Consider the following 24,347-nt stretch of genomic DNA (forward strand, 5'->3'; position numbering starts at 1 on the left):
CATTTGGATTTGTAAAAACTTGGAGTTATTTCCAGCAGAAATGTCTCGCCTCTCTACTTTACAAACACTAGAACTCTTTGGAGCTCCACTTCTAGAGGACAAATGCAAGAGAGAAACAGGAGCAGAGTGGCTAAAAATTGCTCACATCCCAAATATATTGATCGATGGCTTTCGAATCTAAATCTCCATTGCATACATCTAAAGGTATGCTCATTATATCTATAACTACTTTATTAAAAAAAAAAATACTCTCCCATTTGTTTTCACCTTCATATAAGAATTCCTTACTAAAATGCTTCCAAGTTGATAAACTCCACTCCCCTTACTAATTAACCTTTCCTTGCAGGTAACCTTTTTTTCCAAGAGAAGAAGGCCTCGCAGAGCATGCTCTGCTCACTGAAAGTTTAAGACGAGGTACTCTACTGCTGCTTAAATTGATTATTACTATAGTATTCGCCAACTAAATAACTTGTGCGCCCTATAAATTTCAAACTAGTTTTGTCCAGCTACATGGATTATAAAACTTTGAAAACATTCAAAGATGATTGGTTTTATTTGCTCTGTTTTTACGAAAATTCCAGGTCAAAATGGCTATGTTCAGGTTGATCCTGTGAGTTATGTTTACTGCATTTTAAGTAAGCTGCTTTCTTATTGAGTTGAAATATGAAAAAGATAACATGCATATACTTACGATGAAATCCTATTTTGAAGAATAGTATCTAGCAAAACAAAACTGGTTTACAAATTATATCACCATGTCTTCATATTCTTAATTGATTTTCGGTAATTACTCAATTTCAGAATCGGATGGATGTGATAAGGAAACTGAATTCCTGTTCTGAATTTGAACTCAACTGCAATGAATTATATCGCTGGCCGTTCAAGCTTCAATACTTGTATATTTTAGTTTTTCTGTTCAATGCTTATTTTAGTCACTGGCCTCAGATGAAAGCTTCACTGGGCTCAACAAATTATGCAGCGGACTTCAGGAGATTGAAGCCGAACGATGAGAATAAGGTCCAGGTCTCACGCTCTTGATCTTTTTTGTAGTTAATATTTGTATGGTGCATGAAGATGCTTCCTTAGTTACTGAACTATAATATACACGCTTGGCATGAAAAGCGTATTATATGCATAAGGTTAATTCTTTAGAGCTATGAATTAGTTAAATAGAATCACTAGATGCTTAAGTTCCCATTGGCCTATAATTAGTGGGGAATATTTAGATAAAATGCCAAATTCATAACTAAAGATTTTGAACTTTTTGATGTTTGTGATTTATTTTGCAGGATGAACAGCTGGTTCCCCCCTCCCCCAAAAAAAACAAATCTCAAGTTTCATGTATTTGGTAAAGAAGAATTGAGAAGATTAATATCACTCAGGTTGTGGAATCCCCATAATAAATAAAATTGAGTTTGTAATTCATCTCGAATTATGAAAAACAGCCACATTTAATTGTAATTTTTGGAGTGTTGACGCGGTATATTTGATCTTTTTTCTTTTAATGTGTACTATTTCTAAGAACATTTAATGGGAAACAGCCCATTTCCCCGGTAGTAGAGGGTTTTTCATGTTAAATTTTTGTCATTTTTGTTCGGATTGTGTTTCTCGAGATGTGAATGGGAATGGGCTGTGGGGAATTGGCGAATTTCCTGTCTTTTTGGGATGGGACCGTTGGCATGCGACCCATGTGTTTAAGATTCATGATTTTTATCGCTACATTTTTTTTCTAGAAATAAAAAAAATATTATATACATGAAATAAATATGAAATTGTCATGTAACTTAAAAATAAGAGTTAATACATTTTTTATTTCAATTTGTCTTCATTTTAGTTCTGGTTTTTTAAATTTTTTTATTTAAAATATTAGTTCTAATAATTCAATAAAAACTTTGATTATTTTGTCTTTTGAGGGATCAAAACTTATTATTTAAAATCTAGAGGATCAAAACTAAAATGAGAGACCAAAAATTTTATTAACTCTTAAAAATAAACATAAATATTTCAATTTGATTAGTTAAAATGGAACAACTTTTTTTGGGTTTGATGTCAGGCTAGACTTTCAGAAAGAAAAGAAAAAAAGGAAGCATCATCATCATCTTCTAACTTTAGGAAAAACAAATGTCACGTTATAAAGAAGAATAGGAAATTTGTTCTGCGGACGGCTTATAGAAAGCAATGATCAATTCTTTCCTTTTTAACGGGTTAAATTTTGCTATTGCATGCACTCTATATAAGCTTTCTATATTTTAATAAAATATTGTTTGTCGTGGAAATTTGAATTTTGTCCTTATTGCAATTGGATTTATGCGGCAGTTTTGGCTTCTGCGTCCCCCCCCCCCCAACCATAACACGGGTTTCCTTTTAATTTGTGATGTTATTTTTTTGCTAGCATGTCAGTATAATTCATGTGATATTTCTTTTCGTTTATTCAATTTAAATAAATAATAATGCAATCGCATTAATTTTTGGAAGGACAGGATCATCCTCTTCTTTTTTTTTTTTTGGTCAAAGAGGATCATCCCCTATTTAGAGAGGAAACAAAATCTGGGCCATTCACTATATTAATGATTCTTTGCAAATAAAATTTATGTCGCAATGAATTTAATATTCTTAAATCTGATTTTGAATCTTTTTGTTCCCCATGCATGTGATCCTACTTTTCCAAAAGGGAAGCCTTTAAATACAATGAAATACGTAAGATCAATTATCTTATATTTTCCTCTCCAGTTAGAAGCAGCAATATATCCCTTTAAATAAAAAGGTATTTTTTTAGTGCTTTTGGTATTCATTATTAAATTAGGAAAACATTATGAAAATACCAAAAAAAATTATCGACACGTTTCTGTGAAATTACACATAATTTTTAGAAGAGGTTTGCGCATATTTTTAAAATTGAGAAAATATATGTAATTTTATTAAAAAAAATATAATTTTGACAAGATTCCAAGAAAGACTTAGCGAAAAAATTATGTGATTTATAAAATCAGATGTACAGTATTTGGCATCTTATATTTAATATGATAATATCATTAAAATGTACTAACTTTGATATTTAATATAAGAGTTGAATACTAACTTAAAAATATTAAATGTCCATTGATTTTTCTAAATTATCCTATTTAATCATATGTATTATAATTTAGAATTATTTTTTGATAGGAAGCTTTCATAATCAATAATCAATAAGAATATTTTGAAAAAATTACAAATCTAAAAAACAGAATGAATTAAAATATTATATTTATAACTAAATAACGGAATTTAATCTCCCAACCAACTTTTAGTACGCAATCGGTAGTAGTTAGCAAATATTTTTATGAACACTTTTTTCAAACTAGAAAGCAAGAACAAGAAGGCGACCCTATTGTCAAAACTCAAAACAGGGGATGAGGACCCTCCAGAATTCTTATTATGCTATTTAACATTCAGATCCTGTCGGAATTGTCCTTGGGCTACTATGTTTTATGGCAAATTAAATGGATGACTTTAAAAGAATGTTTTATTAAGCGGTAATGAAAATTTTCATCTACTACATCCGGTCCTAATTATAAAAACTAGTTGACTAATTTTAAGAGATTAAGAAAATAAGTTAAGTTAGTTATTTGTAATAAATATGTGTTGTTTTTCCTAAAATATCCTTGTTAATCAAGCGTATTGGCTAGAACTATTATTATTAGAAGAACTACCTTAGGAAAAAAAATATAAATATGAGAGACAAAGTAGATTGGGGTCTTATATTTAGAATCAAAATAAAAGTAAAAAAAGGTCTTATATTAAGGACCAGAGGTAGTATTAGATTTACTTCAATTATCAATTTAATCCTAATGTCTAATATTTATCAATTTGATTCATGAAACTGCATAATTATATACAATTAGTTCTTATGGTTTGAAGGGAAAATAACCCTATTAATTAGGAGTAACATGATACGTAATAAAATTTAAGAAACTTGATTAATAAATATTAAAATTCGAAGATTATATTGATAATGAAAGCAAACTTTGAAGGATTAAAAGTTTTATTCTTGTTTTTATTAACTCATTTTTAATTCACGTTGGGTGGTACCAGTTGCCTTTTTTCAATAATGACTTTAATTAAAGTGACCTTCTAACAAGTGCTAACTGCGAACTAAAGGGTTCATATTAGATGTACTCTTAAACAATGCAGAAGCACTGAAAAGAATAATAGGTAACAGCTACCTCATCTTTAAGTCATTTAAATTTCAGTCCTAAAAAAATTTGGGTTATTTAAATGTACAATTTTCAATAATTTATTTTACTTCGAATATTTTTATTTCTGAAAATACAAAATATAGAATAAAATAATTTTTATCTTGAAACATAAAAATTATAATCGTATCAAATAAAAAAAGATTAAAAGTCAAACTTAAATAAAATTTACTTTGAATTTTTTACATTTTAATTTTTACTATATTCATATTGATGATAACATCAAAGAATATGCTAATTTGAGAACTCAGTTTTTCCGAAACCGAAAAGATATCCCATTATTTACCCTTGTTCTCAGCCAAAAGGCTGAAATTAAAAGATATTGAAGTGTTAAATATTTTGTCCAGAGGACCAGAGGAGTATTATGCTCCATTATATAATCTATCTATAAAATAAAAATTTTTAAGCAAAATGAGCTATTTATAATTTATAAAAAAATGTAATTCATTCCTTAAATTGAGACCTAACCTGAGTCTACAATATATATTTATTGTAGAATCATCGAAAAACATTAGAATCATCATTACATTTTAATTAAAAATTTCATTTACAAAGATATACAAAACTATTATAAATTTAATCCTTTTAGGAAATCAGCTACAAGAAGCAAAAATAATTTCCCCTATACTCGTCAATGATATTGAGACAAAAATTTTCATTTTTTTGTTGAGACAAAAATAATCTAACAAGTCTCTCAATTACCCTCAATTTAATCTGATAATATACTAGAAGGTCGAAGCTTATAATACGGCATACCGAAAAATTATATTTTAAAAATATTAAACAGGCAGGGTTCTTCTAATATTTATTGAATTAAAAATAATAAACATTTGATTTTAAAATTTATATTTTTAATAAAAAATCCAGCAACACTGTTATATGGAAAGATATCATACCTAAGTTTTTCTCCTTTTAGAAACAATCATATCACATATGGAACTATGGGGTGCGTTGTAATTAACTACTAATTAAAAGAAAAACAAAAAAAAACAAACAAAATTAAACGACACTTTACCAACAATAGAAAAGTAAACCGAAAATTGCCTAAATCTGGATAAAGGTTTCAATCCGATTTCCTTTCCAAGCAGAAAAGTTTTACGTTCTTCCAACGCATTTGTTGCTCTCTAAGAGTACTTACTAATTTGCCCAGATTTATTGGCGTGCCTTTCGCTTTTTGTTTAATCTCGACCTTAAATAAATATATCAGAGGAAAAAAAACACACGTTGTGTTGTCTCTAATCTCTCTCTGGACGACGACGACGACGACGATTATGTCTCTGCTGCCACGTTCAATTATTCCTCTCTTTTTGGGTCTTTCACTTTTGGTGTCGCTGCCTTCTCCGGCGACTTCACTCACATGCACTTCCCAGAAGTTCACCGATAGTAAAGTTTATTCCAATTGCGCTGACCTTCCTGTGTTAAACTCCTATCTCCATTGGACCCATGATTCCTCCAACTCTTCTCTTTCCGTCGCCTTTGTCGCAGCTCCCGCGAAACTCGGTGGGTGGGTGTCGTGGGCGATAAATCCAACGGGGACTGGCATGGCCGGAGCGCAAGCTCTGGTGGCGTTTAAAAACAAGGAGGGCGTAGTGGCGGTGAAGACATATAACATTAGCTCTTACAGTTCAGTGGCTCCCGGAAAGCTATCATTTGACGTGTGGGACTTGAAGGCGGAGGAGTCATCCGGTGGCGCGGTGAGCATTTTTGCCACAGTGAAGCTGCCGGAAAATGCAGAAAAAGTGAACCAGGTGTGGCAGGTGGGACCTTCAGTCACCGACGGAGAACCGGACGCTCATAACTTTGCTCCGGTGAATCTAGAATCCAAGGGCGTATTGAACTTGAAGTCTGGGCAGGGTTTTAGTAGTGGTGGGGATGATTCAAGAACAAAGCAAAAGAATGTAAATTATCAAGCTTCACTGATTTACATTAATTACGGAATATATTAATATAATTTGATTGTGATTAATTAATTAATATATGGCAGATTCATGGAGTGCTGAATACAGTGAGCTGGGGGATTCTATTCCCATTGGGGGTGATAATAGCGAGATACATGAGGGCATTTCCGTCATTAGACTCAGCATGGTTCTACCTTCATGTGTTTTGTCAAGTTTCAGGATACGCCATTGGAGTTTCAGGATGGGCCATTGGTCTTAAGCTTGGAAGTGAATCTGAGGGTATTCAGTATTCTGGCCATCGCAACATTGGAATTACCCTTTTCTGCCTTGCCACATTACAGGTAACAAATGAGGATGTTGGCTATTGTACTTGTAAATAGTAATTCTGATAATACAAATTAGGTCTTATATTTAGAATAAAAAATAATAACATGGTTCTGAATAGAACACAATAATATGTTACTACTTTCAGTTCTTAATATAAGACCTTGTTTAACTTTTATTTTGGTACTAAATATAAGACCTCAAGTGTCTTATATTTATTCATTTTTTTCTAAAATAATTTTTATAATAATAGTAGTTCTAGCCAATATACTTGATTTGTAAGATACTTTAAGAAAGACAACACTTATTTATTACAAATAACTAATTTAACTAATTTCTTTAATCTACTTAAATTAGTCGACTAGTTCTTATATTAAGGATTGAAGATAGTGTTATCCATATGATCGACTCCATTTAGTAACGTAAAGCATAGCCATTACTGTTATGCATGCATGCATTGCACAAAATGAAAATAAACCATATTATTTACTCATTCTTTTCTAAATATAATATTCATTTTATAGTGTAATCTAGGATCATAGGGAGTATAATTTATGGACAGTACAACTTATTATAGTTTGCATTGTTGTTAGTGCATGATGTGGTTAATTCAAGAGAAATATTCTAATCTCTCTGTTTATATTTAACCTCTGTGTGTATTTTGGAAAATTGCAGGTATTTGCATTGTTGTTGAGACCAAACAAGGATCACAAGTACAGATTTTGGTGGAATATGTATCATCACAGTGTTGGATATATCAGCATCATCCTTGGGATCATTAACATATTTGGAGGATTCAACATCTTGAGCCCTAACAGGAGATGGAAGCTTGCTTATGTGGCAGCCATTGCAGCTTTGGCTGTTATTGCCTTGTTGCTGGAAGTCATCACTTGGATCATTTTCTTTATCAGAAAACGCAAAAACAAAAATTAACTAAATATAATCTCATATATGCATCATGATCACCTCACAACAATATCCTCTTAAAGAAACACTTACGCTTGAAATTCATGATCTGGGGTAATTAATTATTACATCAATATTCTCTGCAATTCTTGGCTTCTCATCACCAGGGATTTCTTTTGAGTGTATTGATGAAATATACTTGAAACTTTCAATTTGCTAACTAGGTACTTAATCAGAAAATTAAATAGTAGATAGATAGCTTTTGTATGTGTATATTTGAAGTACTTAATGGGAAGAGTAAGTGCTGTGTGTTTTTTATTGTTGTACTTAATCCTTTATTTCTATGATCTGATTCTGAACGGGCATGGGCATGCTTCATGTATGCTACTTCCAGTCATTAACGTAGAAAATAGTTGGAGATTTAATTTGGTTTTAAAATATGACCCCAATCTATTTAATCTCTAATATTTATCTATTTTGCCTGTAAGTAATTCTTATGACGATTGCATATGTTAACGAGTCTCTATCAAAATATAGTTTCCATACACATAATTAATAAGAATATTTTAAAAAAGACGACAACGTCTATTTATTATAAATAACTAACTTAATTTAGTGTTTGACTATTTTTATGTTAAATAAGTAGGGTTTTAAATTAGATCAACAAGATTGACATTGGTGATTTATTAACTTAACGGCGTGGTGTTATACATGGGGTCATATAAATTAGGGAATTGATGCAGCAGGTTCAAAACGTTCGTAGTGATATTCACTAAAAATGCCGTGTGACGGACAGGAGCAGGCAATAATTTAAGACGCTCTGATGAGATATAAAAGCCTCTTTTAAGTAGGGGCCAAGTGATGCATCTAGGGTGAAAATTAAACCTACACTTGGTAGTCATTCGCCTTTTCCCCTTAATATATATAATATTCCCTCATGTTTTTAATAAAAGAGTTTGTTACTTAATTGAGCAGGAAAATTTACTACGTTATTATTTGTACTATTTAGATTTTTTTTTAAATACTCTTACTAATCATATGTACTAACTAGACTTACTATTTGATAGAACCTTTAACATGTGTAACCACAACAAAGACTATTTTTAAAAAATGATAAATATGAAAGATAAAATAGATTAAGATTTTATATTTATGATCAAATTAAATATCAAATTAGCTCTTATAGAAGTAATATATAATATTTAGTATTATTGGATCAAATTCCAACATTATTAGCTTGAATGAAAGTCGCTTCCCAATGTAAAATTTTTTTAATTCAATTTTTTTCACTCCACATAATTACTGTCGAATTGTTCTTTTGTTCTAAATATAGTAGTAAATATAGTAGCCAAGCTTTGGTCCTAATCAAATGTAATATCTTAATTCATTATTTTTTCTTGCATTTATTATTTCTTTAAAATTAATTTATGCAACTTATAAAGTGATATACCCAATGTCACACGGAATTATTTTAGAAATATTAGAGCACATATGTTATAACTAAATAATTTATTTAACACCCTTAATCTACCAAAATAGATAAATAGCCTTACTACATTATTGATCGAAGAAATACTCATTTGCTAAGTTAGTAACCTTCCTTAAAGTATGTTTTTCCCCCCTAAAAAAATCCTTAAAGAGATTGTGGGAATAAGTTTTGGGATTTAATTTGTTAATTTTCCAGAAGGAATGCATGGATGAAGGCGAATGCTTCTCCCTCATGCCAATCACCATTTTCATTCTGTTGGATTCCATGGCATGCTTCCATTCCATGCATTTTAATGGATAAAAATATTGTAATAGTCTTGTAGCATTTTACGTTTCTTATACTCTCTTTACCGAGAGTAATTTTAATTTGAATAAAAATATCATAATTTATTTTTTTGGATGACATGACATGACCTTTATGTAATTATCTTTTTATGTGGCAAATACTTTCTCTACATAACGTTGAAACATATAACAAGAGACGGGATCACGAACAAAATGACAAAAATAAAAATTAATTTCATTTTCTACATATTTATTACTCTATCTTTTTTTTAATCAATTTCTTATTACATCATTTTATATAATATTTTCTAAATTATTATATTAATGATTGAAAATATAGTTTCATTAATTTGTAAGCCTTTCTGTTTAATTTATTTCCTGGCATAAATGAAATCTTTTAAAGCAAAATTGGGGAAAAAATTCCTATTGAAAATTTTATTAATTTGAAGAATCTGATAAATTTTTATACATAAAAAGTGTTTGTAATCTACAAATTTTGTATTTTTTTTTACCAGCTACAAATTTTGTATATACAAAATATTAAATGGGCATGACATCACAATAAAAATGTAAGTTTCCCTCTCTCATACATTTATATAATATTTTTTTTCAAATTATTATATTAATGATTGGAAAATATAGTTTCATTAATTTGCAAGCCGTTTCTGTTTAATTTATTTCCTGGCATAAATGAAATCTTTAAAGAAAAATTAGGAAAAAATTCCTATTGAAAATTTTATTGATGAGAAGAATCTTATAAATTTTTATACATAAAAGATGTTTGGTAATCTACAAATTTTGTGCATACAAAATATTGATATTTTGATTTAAGTCCCTTTCATCAATAAAATTTTTAAATAGGAGATTAATTTTTTTAAAAATAGTTTTCCTCTTTTTGAAATGTTATATAATATTTTTAATCTACCATGGGTGTGACATCACAATGATGTAATCGTGATCACAAAACGGTACTAATTTTTTTTTCCAAAAAAGGGAAGGCCAAGGCGTTATTATTGTTAATAAGCAGTCACTCACATGTCACATTTGGATTAAAGCAATCTTATCTTCAAACTAATGTGTCCCTTTCTTCCTGTATCTGGGAAACCTCCAAAGGATTTATGTAATGATGTGGCCCTTGCATATTGGACCACACCCCCAAAGTAATACTGCTTTATTTACATATGTTGACGCGTTTTACACTTTTACGTACCCATCTCTTAAAAGAGCCATGTCATAGATGTATAAAACAAAATATTATTTCTATTCAGCAATATAAAACACACAACTAATTTAAAAAATTATTAAATTATAATATGTGTTATATAAACTCATCTTTTTATTAAAAACAATATAGCATTAAATGTGGCATTTTTTTAAGAAGGATTTAAATTTTAATTGATAATGTTGTAAGAAATTAATTTTTTTTATTAAACCCAAACTCCCTTGGACTCTGCTTCTAGTTGCTGATAGCCTGATAAATAAGCGAACGCCATGGTCACGAGTGAAAAATGAAGATACTGGGCCTGTGAGCCAACCTGAAACAAAACAGAGAAGGAAAATAAAGAGCAAAAGACAACGAACTTATCAGGAATGCTTTTTATTTCTTTCTAACATAAACGAATACATCAGCTGCCTTTTATAACTCAAGGCTTTCAACTTATTCCTAAAATATCTCCTGAAATCTTGCTAGCACTCCCTCTTTATTCAGAATAAAATAAATCACCAAAATAATAGGAACTAACCTACTTGACTGGGTAAACTAAGCAAAGACGATAAGATAGAGACCAAGAATTTCGGAACTGGACGTTGGACTTGCTACCATGTGCTTCTCACGTGCTAACGAGTTTGTACTAAGTTTTAACACTCCCCCTTAGTACAAACTTCCGGTCTTCTATTCGAGTGCTTTACGAAGACTCTGAAACTTAGGCTTCACTAAAGCCTTGGTGAATATATCTGCAACTTGAGCTCCTGTCCGAACACCAGTAAGCTCTATCTCTTCGTTCAGAACCTTCTCACGGATAAAGTGATGGCGCACTTCTATGTGTTTAGTTCTAGCATGAAACACTGGATTTAGTGCAAGTTTGATAGCACTCTCATTATCGCACTTAATTTCCACCGTGTACTCGTCTTCATGCAGTATATCTTTGATCAGTCTCTTTAACCACACACACTCTTGAGCAGCCATTGTAGCTGCCACGTACTCCGCCTCGGTGCTGGACAAGGCAACGATATCTTGCTTTTTGCTACACCATGACACTGCTGCTGAGCCGACGTTAAAACAGTAACCAGAGGTTGAATGTCTGTCATTTGTATCTCCTGCCCAATCTGCGTCTGTGAACCCTTCTAACACAAACTTGGTATTCTTCTTGTACAAGAGCCCGTATTCAAGAGACCCTTTTATGTAACGCAGGATTCTTTTTGCTGCTTCTAAGTGAGGAACTCTCGGTTCTTGCATGAACTGAGATATAACGCCTACTGAGTATGAAATTTCTGGCCTCGTAATAGTCAGGTAGATTAAACTACCTACTAGTTGTCGGTACTTTTTCGGGTTCTTCAACATCTTTCCCTCCTCTTTCTTTAGCTTCAGGTTTGGTTCCATGGGAGTGGCTTTTGTTTTTGCCTCTCTCATACCAAAACGATCTAAGAGGCTCCTTGCATAAGCTTGCTGTGTCATAAAGTACCCTTGTTCTGTCTTCTCAACCTCCAAGCCAAGAAAGCAACTCACTTCCCCTAGATTTTTCATGTCAAAACGCAGAGCTAGATCATTCCGTAGGCTAGAAATTTCAGTTTCATCATTTCCAGTTATGATCATATCATCTACGTACAAGAGAACCAGCAGCTGCACATTGGACCTTAGCTTCACAAACAGACTTGAATCTGCATCTGACATCTTAAACCCACAGAAGGCAAGAAACTGAGCTACCTTTCCATACCAAGCTCGTGGAGCTTGCTTCAAACCCGTATAATGCCTTCTTCAGTTGACACACATGACTTGGAAACTTTTCGGAAATAAACCCAGGAGGTTGTTGCATGAACACATCTCTGTCTAATTCACCATAGAGAAACGCGTTTTTCACATCCAATTGCCACAGCTTCCACCCTTTGTATGCAGCCAAGGAAATGACAGTTCTCACGGTCACCATCTTTGCTACGGGACTGAAAGTTTCTTCATAGTCCAGCCCATAGTTTTGAGAAAAACCACGTGCTACGAGACGAGTTTTGTACCTGTCAATAGTGCCATCAGACTTTCTCTTCTGTTTGAATACCCACTTGCACGTGACAGGTTCACAATGTTCTGGTTTGGGTACTAACTCCCATGTTTCGTTCTTGTCTAAGGCACTTATCTCTTCTCGCATGGCCTTTTCCCACTCTGGATTTCCCTTTGCTTCTTCATAGCAAGCTGGCTCTCCTTCGTTTTGCTCCCCCATAAAGAAACATGCAGCAACCGAGCAAGTGTTCACTTCATAGTCACTTAGATAATGAGGTTGTTTCTTCTCCCTTGTTGAACGTCTCACTACTTGCTCTTCGGGTTCACTGTTTGTGGGAGATATTTGCCTATCTTCTTCTGCATCCTCATTCGTCATTTTCTCACTTGTTTCAGGAAACCGAAGTTCTGTGTTGCTGTCGTTTGGAGCAATTAACTTAGGAGCTGGGAACGTTGTTGAGACTTCATCAAACACGACGTCCCTGGAAGTTGTGAACTTCTTCGTTTTTGGATCCATACACCTCCAACCTTTCCTGCACGGATCATATCCAACAAACACACACCTCCTAGCCTTTGGGTCAAGTTTAGTTCTATTACTCTTAGGGACATGAACATAACATATCGACCCGAATACTCTAAAGTAATTAACATTTGGTTTTTCTCCATATACAATCTCAAAAGAAGACTTCTGTGTACCTAGCCAGATTGGCAACCTGTTTATTACATGGCATGCACACTGAAACGCCTCTGCCCACAGCTCTTTAGGGAGGTTCTTGTCATGTAGCCATGAAAGACAAACAGACGTGAGATATGCCAACTTCCTCTCAGCAACCCCGTTCTGCTGAGGGGTATCTCATCTGCCGAGCAATACCATGGGTATCACAGTACTTGAAAAATTCATCAGACATGTATTCTCCGCCATTATCACTTCTGAGACACTTGACTTTCTTCCCGAACTCCTTCTCAACTGCTTCTCTAAATTCTGCAAATTTAGTCAACGCCTCGCTTTTCTCCTTTAAGAATTTCACCCAAGTGAACCTTGAGTGATCATCTACCAGCACCATCACGTACTGGTGTCCACTACAGCTTGCTGTCTTTGTTGGTCCCATGAGATCTGTATGAACTAGTTCTAGCATTGAGGAGCGTCGGTTTGATGACCTTTTGAATGGAAGTCGGTGAGATTTGCCATATTGACATCCTTGGCATATCACATCTTCACGAACATTTTTCAAGCCTGGCATCCCGTCCACTAGTCCTTTTGAGGAGATTTGTTGCAACAGCTGGTATCCCACGTGTCCCAACCGAGCATGCCATATGGCTGCATTATCGGTTTGACTTGTCTTCTTCACATAGGCCTCCCCTGCTGATAGAACAAACAACGAGCCTTTCTTTTTGCCAGAAAAAAGGACATCAGCAGATATCTCTTTCACATTACCAAGTATTTTTACATCTTTTGGGCCAAACAATACATACTTTCCAGTGTTAGTGATCTGGGGAACAGACATTAAATTTTTAGTCACACCTGGGACGTGATACACATCATGCAGCTTGATATTTTCTTGACCATTGCCTTCAACCATTACTACTCCTTCATTTGTGACGGGATGGGTTGAATTGTCGGCGGTCACCACGACTGTGTCTCCACAATATTCATGTATTTCTGAAAACAGAGTCTCATTACCGGTTACATGGTGGGAGCATCCTGAGTCAACTATCCATTCTGTACTCTTGTTGGATGCATAATTAGCGAAGCTCAACGTGGACTTCTGATCTACTGCTTCAACTGTAAAGCATTGCTCCCACTTGAGCTGATCATCCTCCTCGGTGCTAGCCACATTCGCTTTGGAGAGTTTTACTCGACAGAACCGTTTTATGTGCCCAGGTTTGCCACACCTGAAGCACGTAATAGGCTTCTTGATTTGAGAGCAGGTTTTCCAATTCTTCAATGGAAGGTTGTGTTGGCCACCCTTGTATCGAGGTGACAAAGGGTCCATATTCCTTCCGTAGGCCACGTATAATATAACGACGCAACCTCGACTCACTAACCTTTTCATCCTTGTCGATCTCTGAAATTTCAGCACACACACTTTTGACTCGTAAGAAATATTCTGAGATCGTCATACCTTCTTGAGTTAGGCTAGCCAACTCATTTTCCAAAAGTTGCAGTCGTGCCGTGTTCTTCTTTGTGAAGAGCCTCTCAAGAATCTCCCATACCTCTTTCGGAGACGTAACATCTCGAACGTGTTCTATATACTCCCTGCTAATGGACGTTCTTAGTGCATAGAGAGCTTTTCCACACTTAATCTTCCATTTGCGTCTTGCTTCGGAGTGTTTGGAATCTTCGCTGGGGATCTTATCAGTGCCGACAACTAGTTCCCACAAGTCCTGTCCTTGAAGATAAGCCTCCATACACATCCGCCAATATTTGTAATTGGTGCCGACTGTTGGAAATTGTGCCCTAGGGGCCAATCATTCTGTTTTGAACATTGTTAATTTATGAATTTATTAATTAAGTTATCATATTATTTGCATGTTTACTGTGATGACTATCCTTGGATAACTCATGGTTTATCCTAAATGTCCCTGGTCGGTCATCTATATGGGAGCAAAGATGAAATAAGACCAGTATGACTTTAAAGATATATAGAGATATAAATTAAAGTCATAGGCACATGTAAGAGTACAAGGTGTTGGACCGACCCGCTATGAGAGAGCTGCATGGGTTAAGTCATAAGCTTCTCTCATATACAAACCACGTCACTATGCCCTTGACCTGAGATCATCATGGATTCCTACATGAGAAACGCTTAGCTTTGACCTAGTCAAAAGTCACTTTTGACCGAGTGATCATAAAGACTATGTTCAGACTTAGTGGTTTTTCATGCGGAGGAATGTGAATGGTCAAGATGGAATTTGTCCCTCACATTCGTAGAGAGACATTACTGGGCCCCTCGATGAGTGAGTCTGAGAAATGTATGGCCATACTATAATGGAAGGTAGTTCCGTTTCTATACTCAGACTACTCAGGGATCGAGAAAGTAACGGTCATGAATAGGAGGATGAAGTTCTCCATGCCTCATCCATGACCAAAATGTCGTGTGACAAAAGGGACGTGATATGGTTGTATGAAAGGTTGCATCGTTCAATGATCCTCATATGTTTTGGGTAGTCGTGATGTCTTGCTAGAGACCGCTTACGACTTGTGAGTCATTATAGTTAATGGCCCACTGCCAACTTCATATGGGCCTACAGGGTCGCACACAAAATAGCCCAACACGAGTTATGATGTCCAGATTCATTGAATCTAAGATATGTCCAGATTCAATGAATAAATAGGGTGGACGTGTATATATATATATATAAATTCGTATATATATATAAATATAAGAGATATTAATTTATAAGGATAAATTAAATATATAAATTCCGTCATCTCTTTATTAAATAAATAAGTGAATTAAATCTGTGAGACGGATTTAATTTAAACCATATTTATTTAATTGTTCTCTTATCTGATTAGGCAATATTTGATATTGTATTAATTTCGGAATTAATTTAGAGTTAATTTCGAAATTAAATATTATTAATTAAACCTATATAGCATCCTATATATTTGATATGAGGAGCTAGGGTTTAGGAGTGAGAGAACTGACAGATAAGAGACGGCCTAAGAGAGGAGAGAGAGGACGGATTTCGAAAACCCTAGACGGGCATAGGTGCTAGCACGCCGTTCGAGGTTGAGGGCTACTAGTATGGATACCGGTAGAGGAAGCCGACCGAAGTTGTCGACTTCGAACGACGAAGGAGGCGAGCAGAAGCATCCTGAACGGCCGAATCATCGAGTCACCAGGAAATCGAACACCGAAGGTAATGCTTCTTACTACCTAACTTAAACGCGATCGGTAGATCCGGGCAAGGGGTTGGAAGTCTTAAAATTTTATGTCGTTTTCCGCTGCGCGTCGTCTTTCAATTCCCTTCACCGACTAGCTTCTCCATTCCAAGGTGTCCATTTCCTCCGTTTGAAGGCTCCATTTCAGCAACAAAATAACGTTGTTATCCAAACCTGGCTCGGATACCATGAAACAAAACAGAGAAGGAAAATAAAGAGCAAAAGACAACGAACTTATCAGGAATGCTTTTTATTTCTTTCTAACATAAACGAATACATCAGCTGCCTTTTATAACTCAAGGCTTTCAACTTATTCCTAAAATATCTCCTGAAATCTTGCTAGCACTCCCTCTTTATTCAGAATAAAATAAATCACCAAAATAATAGGAACTAACCTACTTGACTGGGTAAACTAAGCAAAGACGATAAGATAGAGACCAAGAATTTCGAAACTGGACGTTGGACTTGCTACCATGTGCTTCTCACGTGCTAACGAGTTTGTACTAAGTTTTAACACATGGATACTGTTGATGATGAAACCAGAGAAGGAACAAGATACGATTTCTGCGCTACTGTTATTTTCAAAACTAGTTCAGTAGCCATGCGATAATGTATGGGTATGAATTTATGACCTTTTATATCATATAAAAAGTTGAATTACCATAAAATAGTTAGTTGAAGATAATATTTTTTTTATAAATTATAATTTCAACATAATTTCAAGAATTGAATATCCATTAGATTTCAAAGTATGTAATATATATAGCTTTATTTTAATATTTTATTATTTGGTAAAACCTATTATTTGGTAGAGTGGTCTCTTGTGAAAAATTTAGTCAAATTAAAACCCAACTATAAAAAAATGCTCACATTTATTTTTCTATTTAAAATTATTGAAGAAGCGACCAATAAATAAAAATATGAAGGTCGTATGAGAGAGAAATTAAATATCTTTTTAAATTGTTGAAACTGTATAAATAAAAAGATAATTGGTTAACAGGATTAGAAAGTTATATGTATAGCTTATGTTATTTAATTTAAAATTTAAAATATTTATTAACACTACAAGACTAATGTAAATTTCAAATTTTAAAAATATATCATGGATGTTATACATGCCATGATTTTCAAAACCAAGGAAGTTATTTCATGCAATTCAAATGGAAATAAAAAATAAATAGCTTTGGAATAAATAAATCTCATTAGTTTTAAGTTTAAAACATTTTTTTAAGACTAATGTGAGATAAGTGCTAGATTCATTATAGGAGATAACTGTCAAATTTTATCATGATAGGATGAGGAACGCATAGATAGGGGAGGTGTGTATAAAATTTAGGTTTTTACAAAAAAAAAAATAAAACCTATTTATCTGTATTTTGGTGAGGCCACTTTATAGTCTCTCATCAAATCTTGTTTTACACTCTACTTTTATATAATAATATATTTTTGTAAATGAGCCATGAATATTTCCCAAGGATTTAGCCCAGAAAGCATCAGAATATAACAAAACCCAGAATCAAAGATCTTTTATGGGCCAACCTACAATTGACAAAAGGTGGGTTTTCATAGAGTGCGGACAAATAATAAAATGTAATTATCAGAAAAATCTCAACAAAAGAAATTCAGAAGGAGCAACCGCAAGAGGAATATAATGGATTAGTAGAGGAAGCAAGAGAGCTAATGGGAAGAGAATGGCAACTGAGGTTCAAAGCTATATACAGAGAAGCAAATGATTGTGCAGACAAGATGGGGCATCAAGCTTTCCTTCAGTCTGAAAGGAAAAGATCTTGGGTAATACCTCCAATAGTCTTGGAAGAGCAATTGCATAAGGGTCTACTGGGCATCGGGACTCCAAGACGAGTTCGCCTGGTTTAGCGTAGCTGGTTGTATTTTTTTTTTACTAGTTTATCTTTATTCACCGAAAAAAGAAGAAGAAAAATCTCAATAAAAACTGGGCATGGACTTTCTCTAAGTTTAGCTGCGTCTCTGTGATACAAATATGTATATATATCTCTCTCTCACTTCAGCACGACGTTGGTTTCTCTAAACCTTACTGCATGGGCCACCACAAGGGAGAAATTATTGCAAGGTTTCCACGAAACTTTTTTAAAGTTGATGGATGCCAGACGTATAGGCAATTTCCAGGAAACTTCCTCTTCCTTAGTGGGAGACAATGAATCAGTGCAGTGGGGACACCAAAATAATTGCCATGGTCATTTCTCTATCAATGAAGTTAAATATCATATGGTAGAGTTAGTTGAGTGCTTTTAAGTCTTCTCTTCTCCTGCACTTTCTCCTCAACTTGTTTCTAATCATCGAACACCAGAGAGAGTCTCCCTTTGATTTGTGTATTGGAGGAAGGATGGCGGAACAAGTACCATATGGAGTGGCTACAAGTCTCATCAACATGTTGGCTTCAGCAGCATTCAGAGAGATTGCTTCCATTTATGGGGTCAAGACTGAGATTGATTGGCTGAAGGAAACTGTTGAAGACATCAAGGCTGTGCTAGCTGATGCTGACCAAAAGCAGCACACTGAGCAACGCATCCAGCGCTGGATAACCAAACTCAAACATGTGCTTTACGAAGCAGATGACGTGCTTGATGAGATCCACACTCAGCATTTGCTGCGCCAGAGGGATGGAGAGGGAAAGGGAAAGGTAAAGGTACGTGTCTCATGCTCCTACCCAATCACTTTTCGTCACAAAATTGCTCGCAAGATTAGAAACATTAAAGGGAAATTTAATGCTGTTGCTGAAAATATGTCGAAATTGAATTTAGATGGAAGAGTTGTTGAAATGAAGCATGAGAAGAGTAACTGGAGGGAAACTAGTTCTTCTGTGCTCCAAGAGGAGATGGTTGGCAGGGAGGGAAACAAGAAGGACATAATTGATTTGTTGTTGAATGATGATAATAGCCATCAAAATGTTTCCTTGGTTGCTATTGTCGGCATTGGGGGTTTGGGTAAAACTGCTCTTGCCCAGTTGGTGTACAACGATGCTGACGTGGAGCGTTCTTTCCACAAGCGAATTTGGGTGTGTGTTTCTCAAGGCTCTGATGTAAATGTGCTTGTTAAACTGATGCTAGAATCATTACTTAAAAAGGAAGAAAAAGATAATCAAGGACGAGAGTTGCTTGAAAATAAGCTTAAACTACATTTAGATGGCCAAAAATTTTTGCTAGTTTTAGATGATATTTGGGATGATTTTCCCAGAAAGTGGGAAGAGTTGAAGAAGGTTTTGATGTGTGGTGCTGAGGGTAGCCAGATTTTGTTGACTACACGTGATCAAGCGATAGTCAAGAGAATGGGTATAAAAACGCCATATCTTTTGGAAGGATTGAACAATGACCAATCTTGGACTTTGTTGAAAAGATTGGCATTTGACGATGATAAAATAATGACCCCAAATCTGGAGTCTGTTGGCCAAAAAATTGCAGAAAAATGTAAGGGTGTTCCGCTGGCAGTAAGAGTTATGGGAGGTTTGTTGCGATCAAAATTGCGGGAAACTGACTGGGAAGATCTCTTGAAACGTGACTTTTGGAAGCCACATGACAATAATGATTTAATTATGCCAATTTTAAAGTTGAGTTATGACAGTCTAGCAACTGAATTAAAACAGTGTTTTGCTTATTGTTCTTTATATCCAAAAGATTGGGAATATGAAAAGGATGAATTGATTGATATGTGGATGGCACAAGGCTTCCTTGAAAATAAAGACGAGGCACACTGTCTAGAAGACGTGGGTGAAGAGTATGTTCGTGTTTTATTGATGAAGTCATTCTTGCAAGATGTTAAGACGGATGAATCAGAAGAAATAAAATATTTTAAAATGCATGATTTGATGCATGACTTGTCCCAATCAGTTGCTGCTAGCTTTGACATATACATTGAGGGAGGAAAAGACGTTCCAAGGTGTCCTAGACATGCTCTTTCTAAAAACTATGACTCCAGTAGGTTACTAAATGTGCTGAATCTAGGTAGATTGAGAACCTTTCATGAAATGAAGAAAACATATGGAAGGGATCAAACCAATTTATTTGTGTTAAAATGCTTACGGAGTCTAGATTTGTCAAACTGTGGGATGAGATATTTGTCTAAATCAATAGGTAAAATGATCCATTTGAGGCATCTTAATCTTTATCGTTGTTACCATTTGACTTGTTTGCCCAAGAGTTTTGGTAACTTAGTCAATTTACAAACATTTAGATTGACCCGCTGTGTTAATTTGAAATTTTCTGGAGATATTATCACGAAGTTGGTAAAGTTGCGCCGCCTTGATATACTAGGTTGCAAGGCCTTTGATGATGGAATGCCTATGGGGTTGGGCAAGATGACTTGTATGCAGAGGTTGTCACATTTCATAGTAGGTAATGATGATAAGGAGATAAAGAAAGCCAAATTGAATGAATTGAAAGATCTTGACCTCAAAGGTAGATTAGCCATCAACAAACTTGATTCAGTAAGGGATGTAGAGGAGGAGTCCAAAAATATTAATTTGAAAACAAAGAAAAACCTCATTTCCTTGTCCCTGGATTGGGGAGACGATCCCAAGATGGAAAAAAGTGATGCCATGCAGTTACTAGAAAATCTTCACCCTCATCAAAATTTGAAGACACTAGAAATAAACCGGTACCCTGGGGTATGTCTATCTGATTGGCTTTTGTCATGTGCAAATCTTGTACAATTAGAGTTTTTTGAATCCAAAAATTGTCAATACTTGCCAGCGTTAGAAGGCTTTGTTTCTCTCAAGACTCTTCACATAGAGGGGATGGATAAATTGGAGTGCATATACTATAAAGGATGTTCATCATCAGCCAACTTCTTCCCATCTTTGGTGCAATTAACAATTGACACCTGTAGAAGTTTAAGGGGATGGCAAAGGGAGGCAAATGTCCAAAATACAAGAGATAACGAGTGGCATGATTCACTGCCTCCATTTTCACATCTTTCAGCATTGGAAATTCGTAACTGCCCAAACTTAAGATGCATGCCTACTTTTCCAAATCTCGCGAGGCATTTGGAATTAATCAACTCCAGCATAAAGCCATTGGTAGACACATTAAGAGTGAGCACAATTGGGCCGTCAACATCACATGATATGACTCCATCTCTTTCCATGCTCAAGTCTCTTCACATTGGACGGATAGAAATGGAAGCATTACCAGAGGAATGGATGCAAAATCTCTCCTCTCTTAAACATCTCTATATTGTGGGATTTTCAAGTCTAGAGAAACCATTTCTTCATATGCAAAATCTATCTGCCACACTCGAAAAATTGAGTATTTTCAAACTTGATTCACAGTATGTTGATGAAGATTATAACATGCAGTGCCAAGACCTTTGTTGCCTACATTCTCTCCAAACAATCGAATTTGTTTGTTGTGATCACCTCATGGCTTTACCAGAGTGGATTTGTGATCTCCAATCACTACGAGTTATAGAGATTTGGTTTTGTGCAAACTTGAAGTCATTTCCAGCCGAAATGTCTTGCCTCACTAATTTACAAACACTACGGCTGGATAGATGTTCTCTACTTTTAAAGGAAATATGCCAGAAACGTACAGGAGCAGAGTGGCTAAAAATTCATCACATCCCAAATATATTGATCGATGGGTGTCAAAGCTAACTCTTCATTGCATGCATCCAAAGGTATACTCATGAGTAACTATTATGCCATTAAACAACAAGAACAAAAACTCGTATGATATCTACAATTACTTTATCAAAACAATTACATACTACTCAAGTTGTTTTCACCTTCATATAAGAATTCATTATTAGAAAGCTTCCAAGTTGTTAAGCTCCACTCCTCTTACTAAAGTAACGTTTCATTGCAGCTGACCATTTTTTTTCCCAAGAGAAGGCAGCCTCACAGAGCATGCTCTGCGCTCTGAATCTTTAAAATAAGGTACTCCATTGCTACTTACTTTGATGATTACTATAGTATTCGCCAGTTAACGGACTTGTGCACCCTTTAAATTTCAAACTGGTTATGTCCGACTCCTTGGATTATAAACCTTTGGAAACATTCAAAGAGGTAATCGATTACTTGACGATTACTTTTATTTGCTCTCTTTTTATGAAAATTAGATAACAACTAAAGGGTGCTCCGGCTACTCCAAATTTGACACTTCCTCTGCTACTTTAGTTAATTTCAATCCTTTTCTTACTCAATGATCATGATTTCATGGTTTTAATTTAAATTCGAAAGTTTTAGGAACATTTACTTAGAACTGAAGGAATTCTGATCTGTTAATTATTTTGTAACTTTGCAAGTACTCAAATTGGGATGAAGTAAGAGGAAAACTTTTTAGACACCTGAGCTTACTCATACCAGCACATACTTGATCCTATGTATGATGGAAAGGGTTCTTTAAATCTATTGAATGTTGTTGGAGAGAATTAAGAACTCGGACAAGTAAGAAAGGATTCTAGTTTGTCAACAAATATGTTAAGCTTATGCTCCAATAATAGTTTGTTGTGTCCCTTGTTATTATCAATAACACTAATTACCATCTTTTACCCATGAAAATTCCAGGTCAAGATGGTTATGTTCAGGTTGATCCTGTGAGTTATGTTTACTGCATTGTAAGTCACTTGTTTTCGTGTCGAAATATGAAAAGGTTAATATGTATAAACTTGTGATGAAAGCCTATTTTGAAGAATAGTATCTAGCAAAAGAAATTGGGTTACAATTTTTTTTTGGTGGAAAAAAAAAATTATATCACCTTGTCTTCTTATTTTTAATTGATTTTCGCTTATTACTCAATTTCAGAATTGGATGAATGTGATAAGGAAACTCCATTCCTGTTCTGAATTTGAATTCAACTGCAATGAATTACATCGCTTGCTGTTCAAGCTTGAAAACTTGCATATTTCACTTTGTTTGTTCAATGCTTATTTAGTCACTGGCCTTACAAGAAAGCTTCATTGGGCTCAACAAATTATGCAGATTTGTGTACAGTAAAGCCAATGCAGCGGACTTCAGATCTGATAGATCTTTCATCCACTATATATTCATAGGAGAGAACCACCAATATGCTTTCAGAAGATTGAAGCCGAATGAGAATAGGGTCCAGGTCTCACCCTCTTGATCTTTTCTGTAGTTAATATTTATGTGGCGCCTGAAGATGCTTCTTTAGTTACTGAACTATAATATACGTGCTTTACATGAAAAGCCTAGTATACGCATGAGGTTAATTCCGTAGAGTTATGAATGAATTAAATCGAATAATTAGATGCTTAATTAAGTAGAATAATTAGATGCTTAAGTTCTCATTTGCCTATAATTAGTGGGGAATATTTTGATAAAATGGCGAATTCATAACTAACAATTTTGAACCTTTTGACGTCTGTGATTTTTTGCAGGGTGAAGAGCTGATATTTTCTTAAATCTCAAGTTTCATATATTTGGCAAAGAAGAATTGAAAAGAGTAATATCGCTCAAGTTGTGGAGTCACCATAAATAAAGTTGAGTTTGTAATTCATACGGCACTATGCAAAACAGCCACATCTGATTGTAATTTTAGGAGTGTTTACATGCTATGTTTTATCTTTTTTCTTTAAATGTGTACTATTTCTAAGAACATTGTAATGATTTTTGATATAGTGAAATGTTTTTCCCGTGGTTTTTTCCCTCAGTATTAGAGGGTTTTCCACGTTAAATCTGCTGTCATTTTTACTTTGTTTTATACATTATAAAAGAGAGGCAGAGAAGCATACTTCTATGTTTTATTTTTCCACTTTGATATTTGACAAACCAAAGTGAATTCAACTTGTGGGACTTGCACAACAGAAGGACTGGATTCAAAATTGTGTCTATTTTTTTATATTTGAAATTTATAAGTTTCAGAGACATACATATACTATTTGGAAGGCAGAATAATAGCCTAATAAGAAATCACACATACTTATTTAAAAAAAAAAGAAAAGAAAAGAAATCATACATTCGCCTGTATAAGAAGAGAGAATTGATGGCAATACGTGAGGGTTACGTCCCTGTTAACATTGATTCCATTTCTTATCAATTTCATGGGCAACTATATATTGGCCCATCGCTTGAATATTCTTCTAACTCTTGTTTTTGTCTCAAGATTTTTTTTAAAAAAACTAACCTTGGT

At 34.5% G+C, this 24,347-nt stretch overlaps 3 protein-coding genes and 1 long non-coding RNA gene across 17 annotated transcripts; 3 read left to right on the top strand and 1 right to left on the bottom strand.

Moving 5' to 3' along the window:
* Nucleotides 1-6: 6 nt before the first annotated feature.
* Nucleotides 7-706, top strand: LOC114723283 (uncharacterized). The gene is made up of 3 exons (XR_003738225.1): nucleotides 7-204; nucleotides 347-414; nucleotides 582-706. It is a non-coding gene; the product is annotated as an uncharacterized LOC114723283 (long non-coding RNA).
* A 4,797-nt stretch (nucleotides 707-5,503) lies between these two features.
* On the top strand, nucleotides 5,504-7,387 carry LOC114723297 (cytochrome b561 and DOMON domain-containing protein At3g25290-like). The gene is made up of 3 exons (XM_028909490.1): nucleotides 5,504-6,130; nucleotides 6,217-6,471; nucleotides 7,130-7,387. Exons 1-3 carry the CDS (start codon nucleotides 5,504-5,506, stop codon nucleotides 7,385-7,387), a joined length of 1,140 nt encoding a protein of 379 aa, XP_028765323.1.
* Nucleotides 7,388-11,024: 3,637 nt separating this feature from the next.
* Nucleotides 11,025-12,023, bottom strand: LOC114723298 (uncharacterized mitochondrial protein AtMg00810-like). The gene has a single exon (XM_028909491.1). It carries the CDS (start codon nucleotides 12,021-12,023, stop codon nucleotides 11,025-11,027), a length of 999 nt encoding a protein of 332 aa, XP_028765324.1.
* Nucleotides 12,024-18,487: 6,464 nt separating this feature from the next.
* LOC114723279 (putative disease resistance protein RGA3) lies at nucleotides 18,488-23,892 on the top strand. 14 transcript variants are annotated; one of them, XM_028909464.1, is made up of 6 exons: nucleotides 18,913-21,876; nucleotides 22,065-22,135; nucleotides 22,504-22,645; nucleotides 22,766-22,815; nucleotides 23,180-23,306; nucleotides 23,596-23,892. In XM_028909464.1, exon 1 carries the CDS (start codon nucleotides 18,989-18,991, stop codon nucleotides 21,851-21,853), a length of 2,865 nt encoding a protein of 954 aa, XP_028765297.1. In that variant the 5' UTR covers nucleotides 18,913-18,988; the 3' UTR covers nucleotides 21,854-21,876; nucleotides 22,065-22,135; nucleotides 22,504-22,645; nucleotides 22,766-22,815; nucleotides 23,180-23,306; nucleotides 23,596-23,892. The 14 variants fall into 14 exon arrangements, 13 of the variants coding, with proteins under 13 accessions (XP_028765303.1, XP_028765297.1, XP_028765300.1 ...); XM_028909467.1 differs by having other exon boundaries at nucleotides 22,766-22,794; XM_028909470.1 differs by adding an exon at nucleotides 18,488-18,892 and having other exon boundaries at nucleotides 19,008-21,876; nucleotides 22,504-23,306.
* Nucleotides 23,893-24,347: the final 455 nt, after the last annotated feature.

Source organism: Neltuma alba, unplaced genomic scaffold (assembly GCF_004799145.2).
Source record: "Neltuma alba isolate B1F8T4 unplaced genomic scaffold, ASM479914v2 tig00012131_pilon, whole genome shotgun sequence".
Classification (NCBI taxonomy): Eukaryota; Viridiplantae; Streptophyta; class Magnoliopsida; order Fabales; family Fabaceae; genus Neltuma; species Neltuma alba.

Bases quoted from the DNA above. Each gene is read 5' to 3' on its own strand.
- LOC114723297 (XM_028909490.1), top strand. From the start codon at position 5,504: ATGTCTCTGCTGCCACGTTCAATTATTCCTCTCTTTTTGGGTCTTTCA. The intron at 6,131-6,216 runs GTAAATTATCAA...AATATATGGCAG, and splicing joins CAAGAACAAAGCAAAAGAAT to ATTCATGGAGTGCTGAATAC. The intron at 6,472-7,129 runs GTAACAAATGAG...GGAAAATTGCAG, and splicing joins TCTGCCTTGCCACATTACAG to GTATTTGCATTGTTGTTGAG.
- LOC114723298 (XM_028909491.1), bottom strand. From the start codon at position 12,023: ATGTCAGATGCAGATTCAAGTCTGTTTGTGAAGCTAAGGTCCAATGTG.
- LOC114723279 (XM_028909458.1), top strand. From the start codon at position 18,989: ATGTCGAAATTGAATTTAGATGGAAGAGTTGTTGAAATGAAGCATGAG.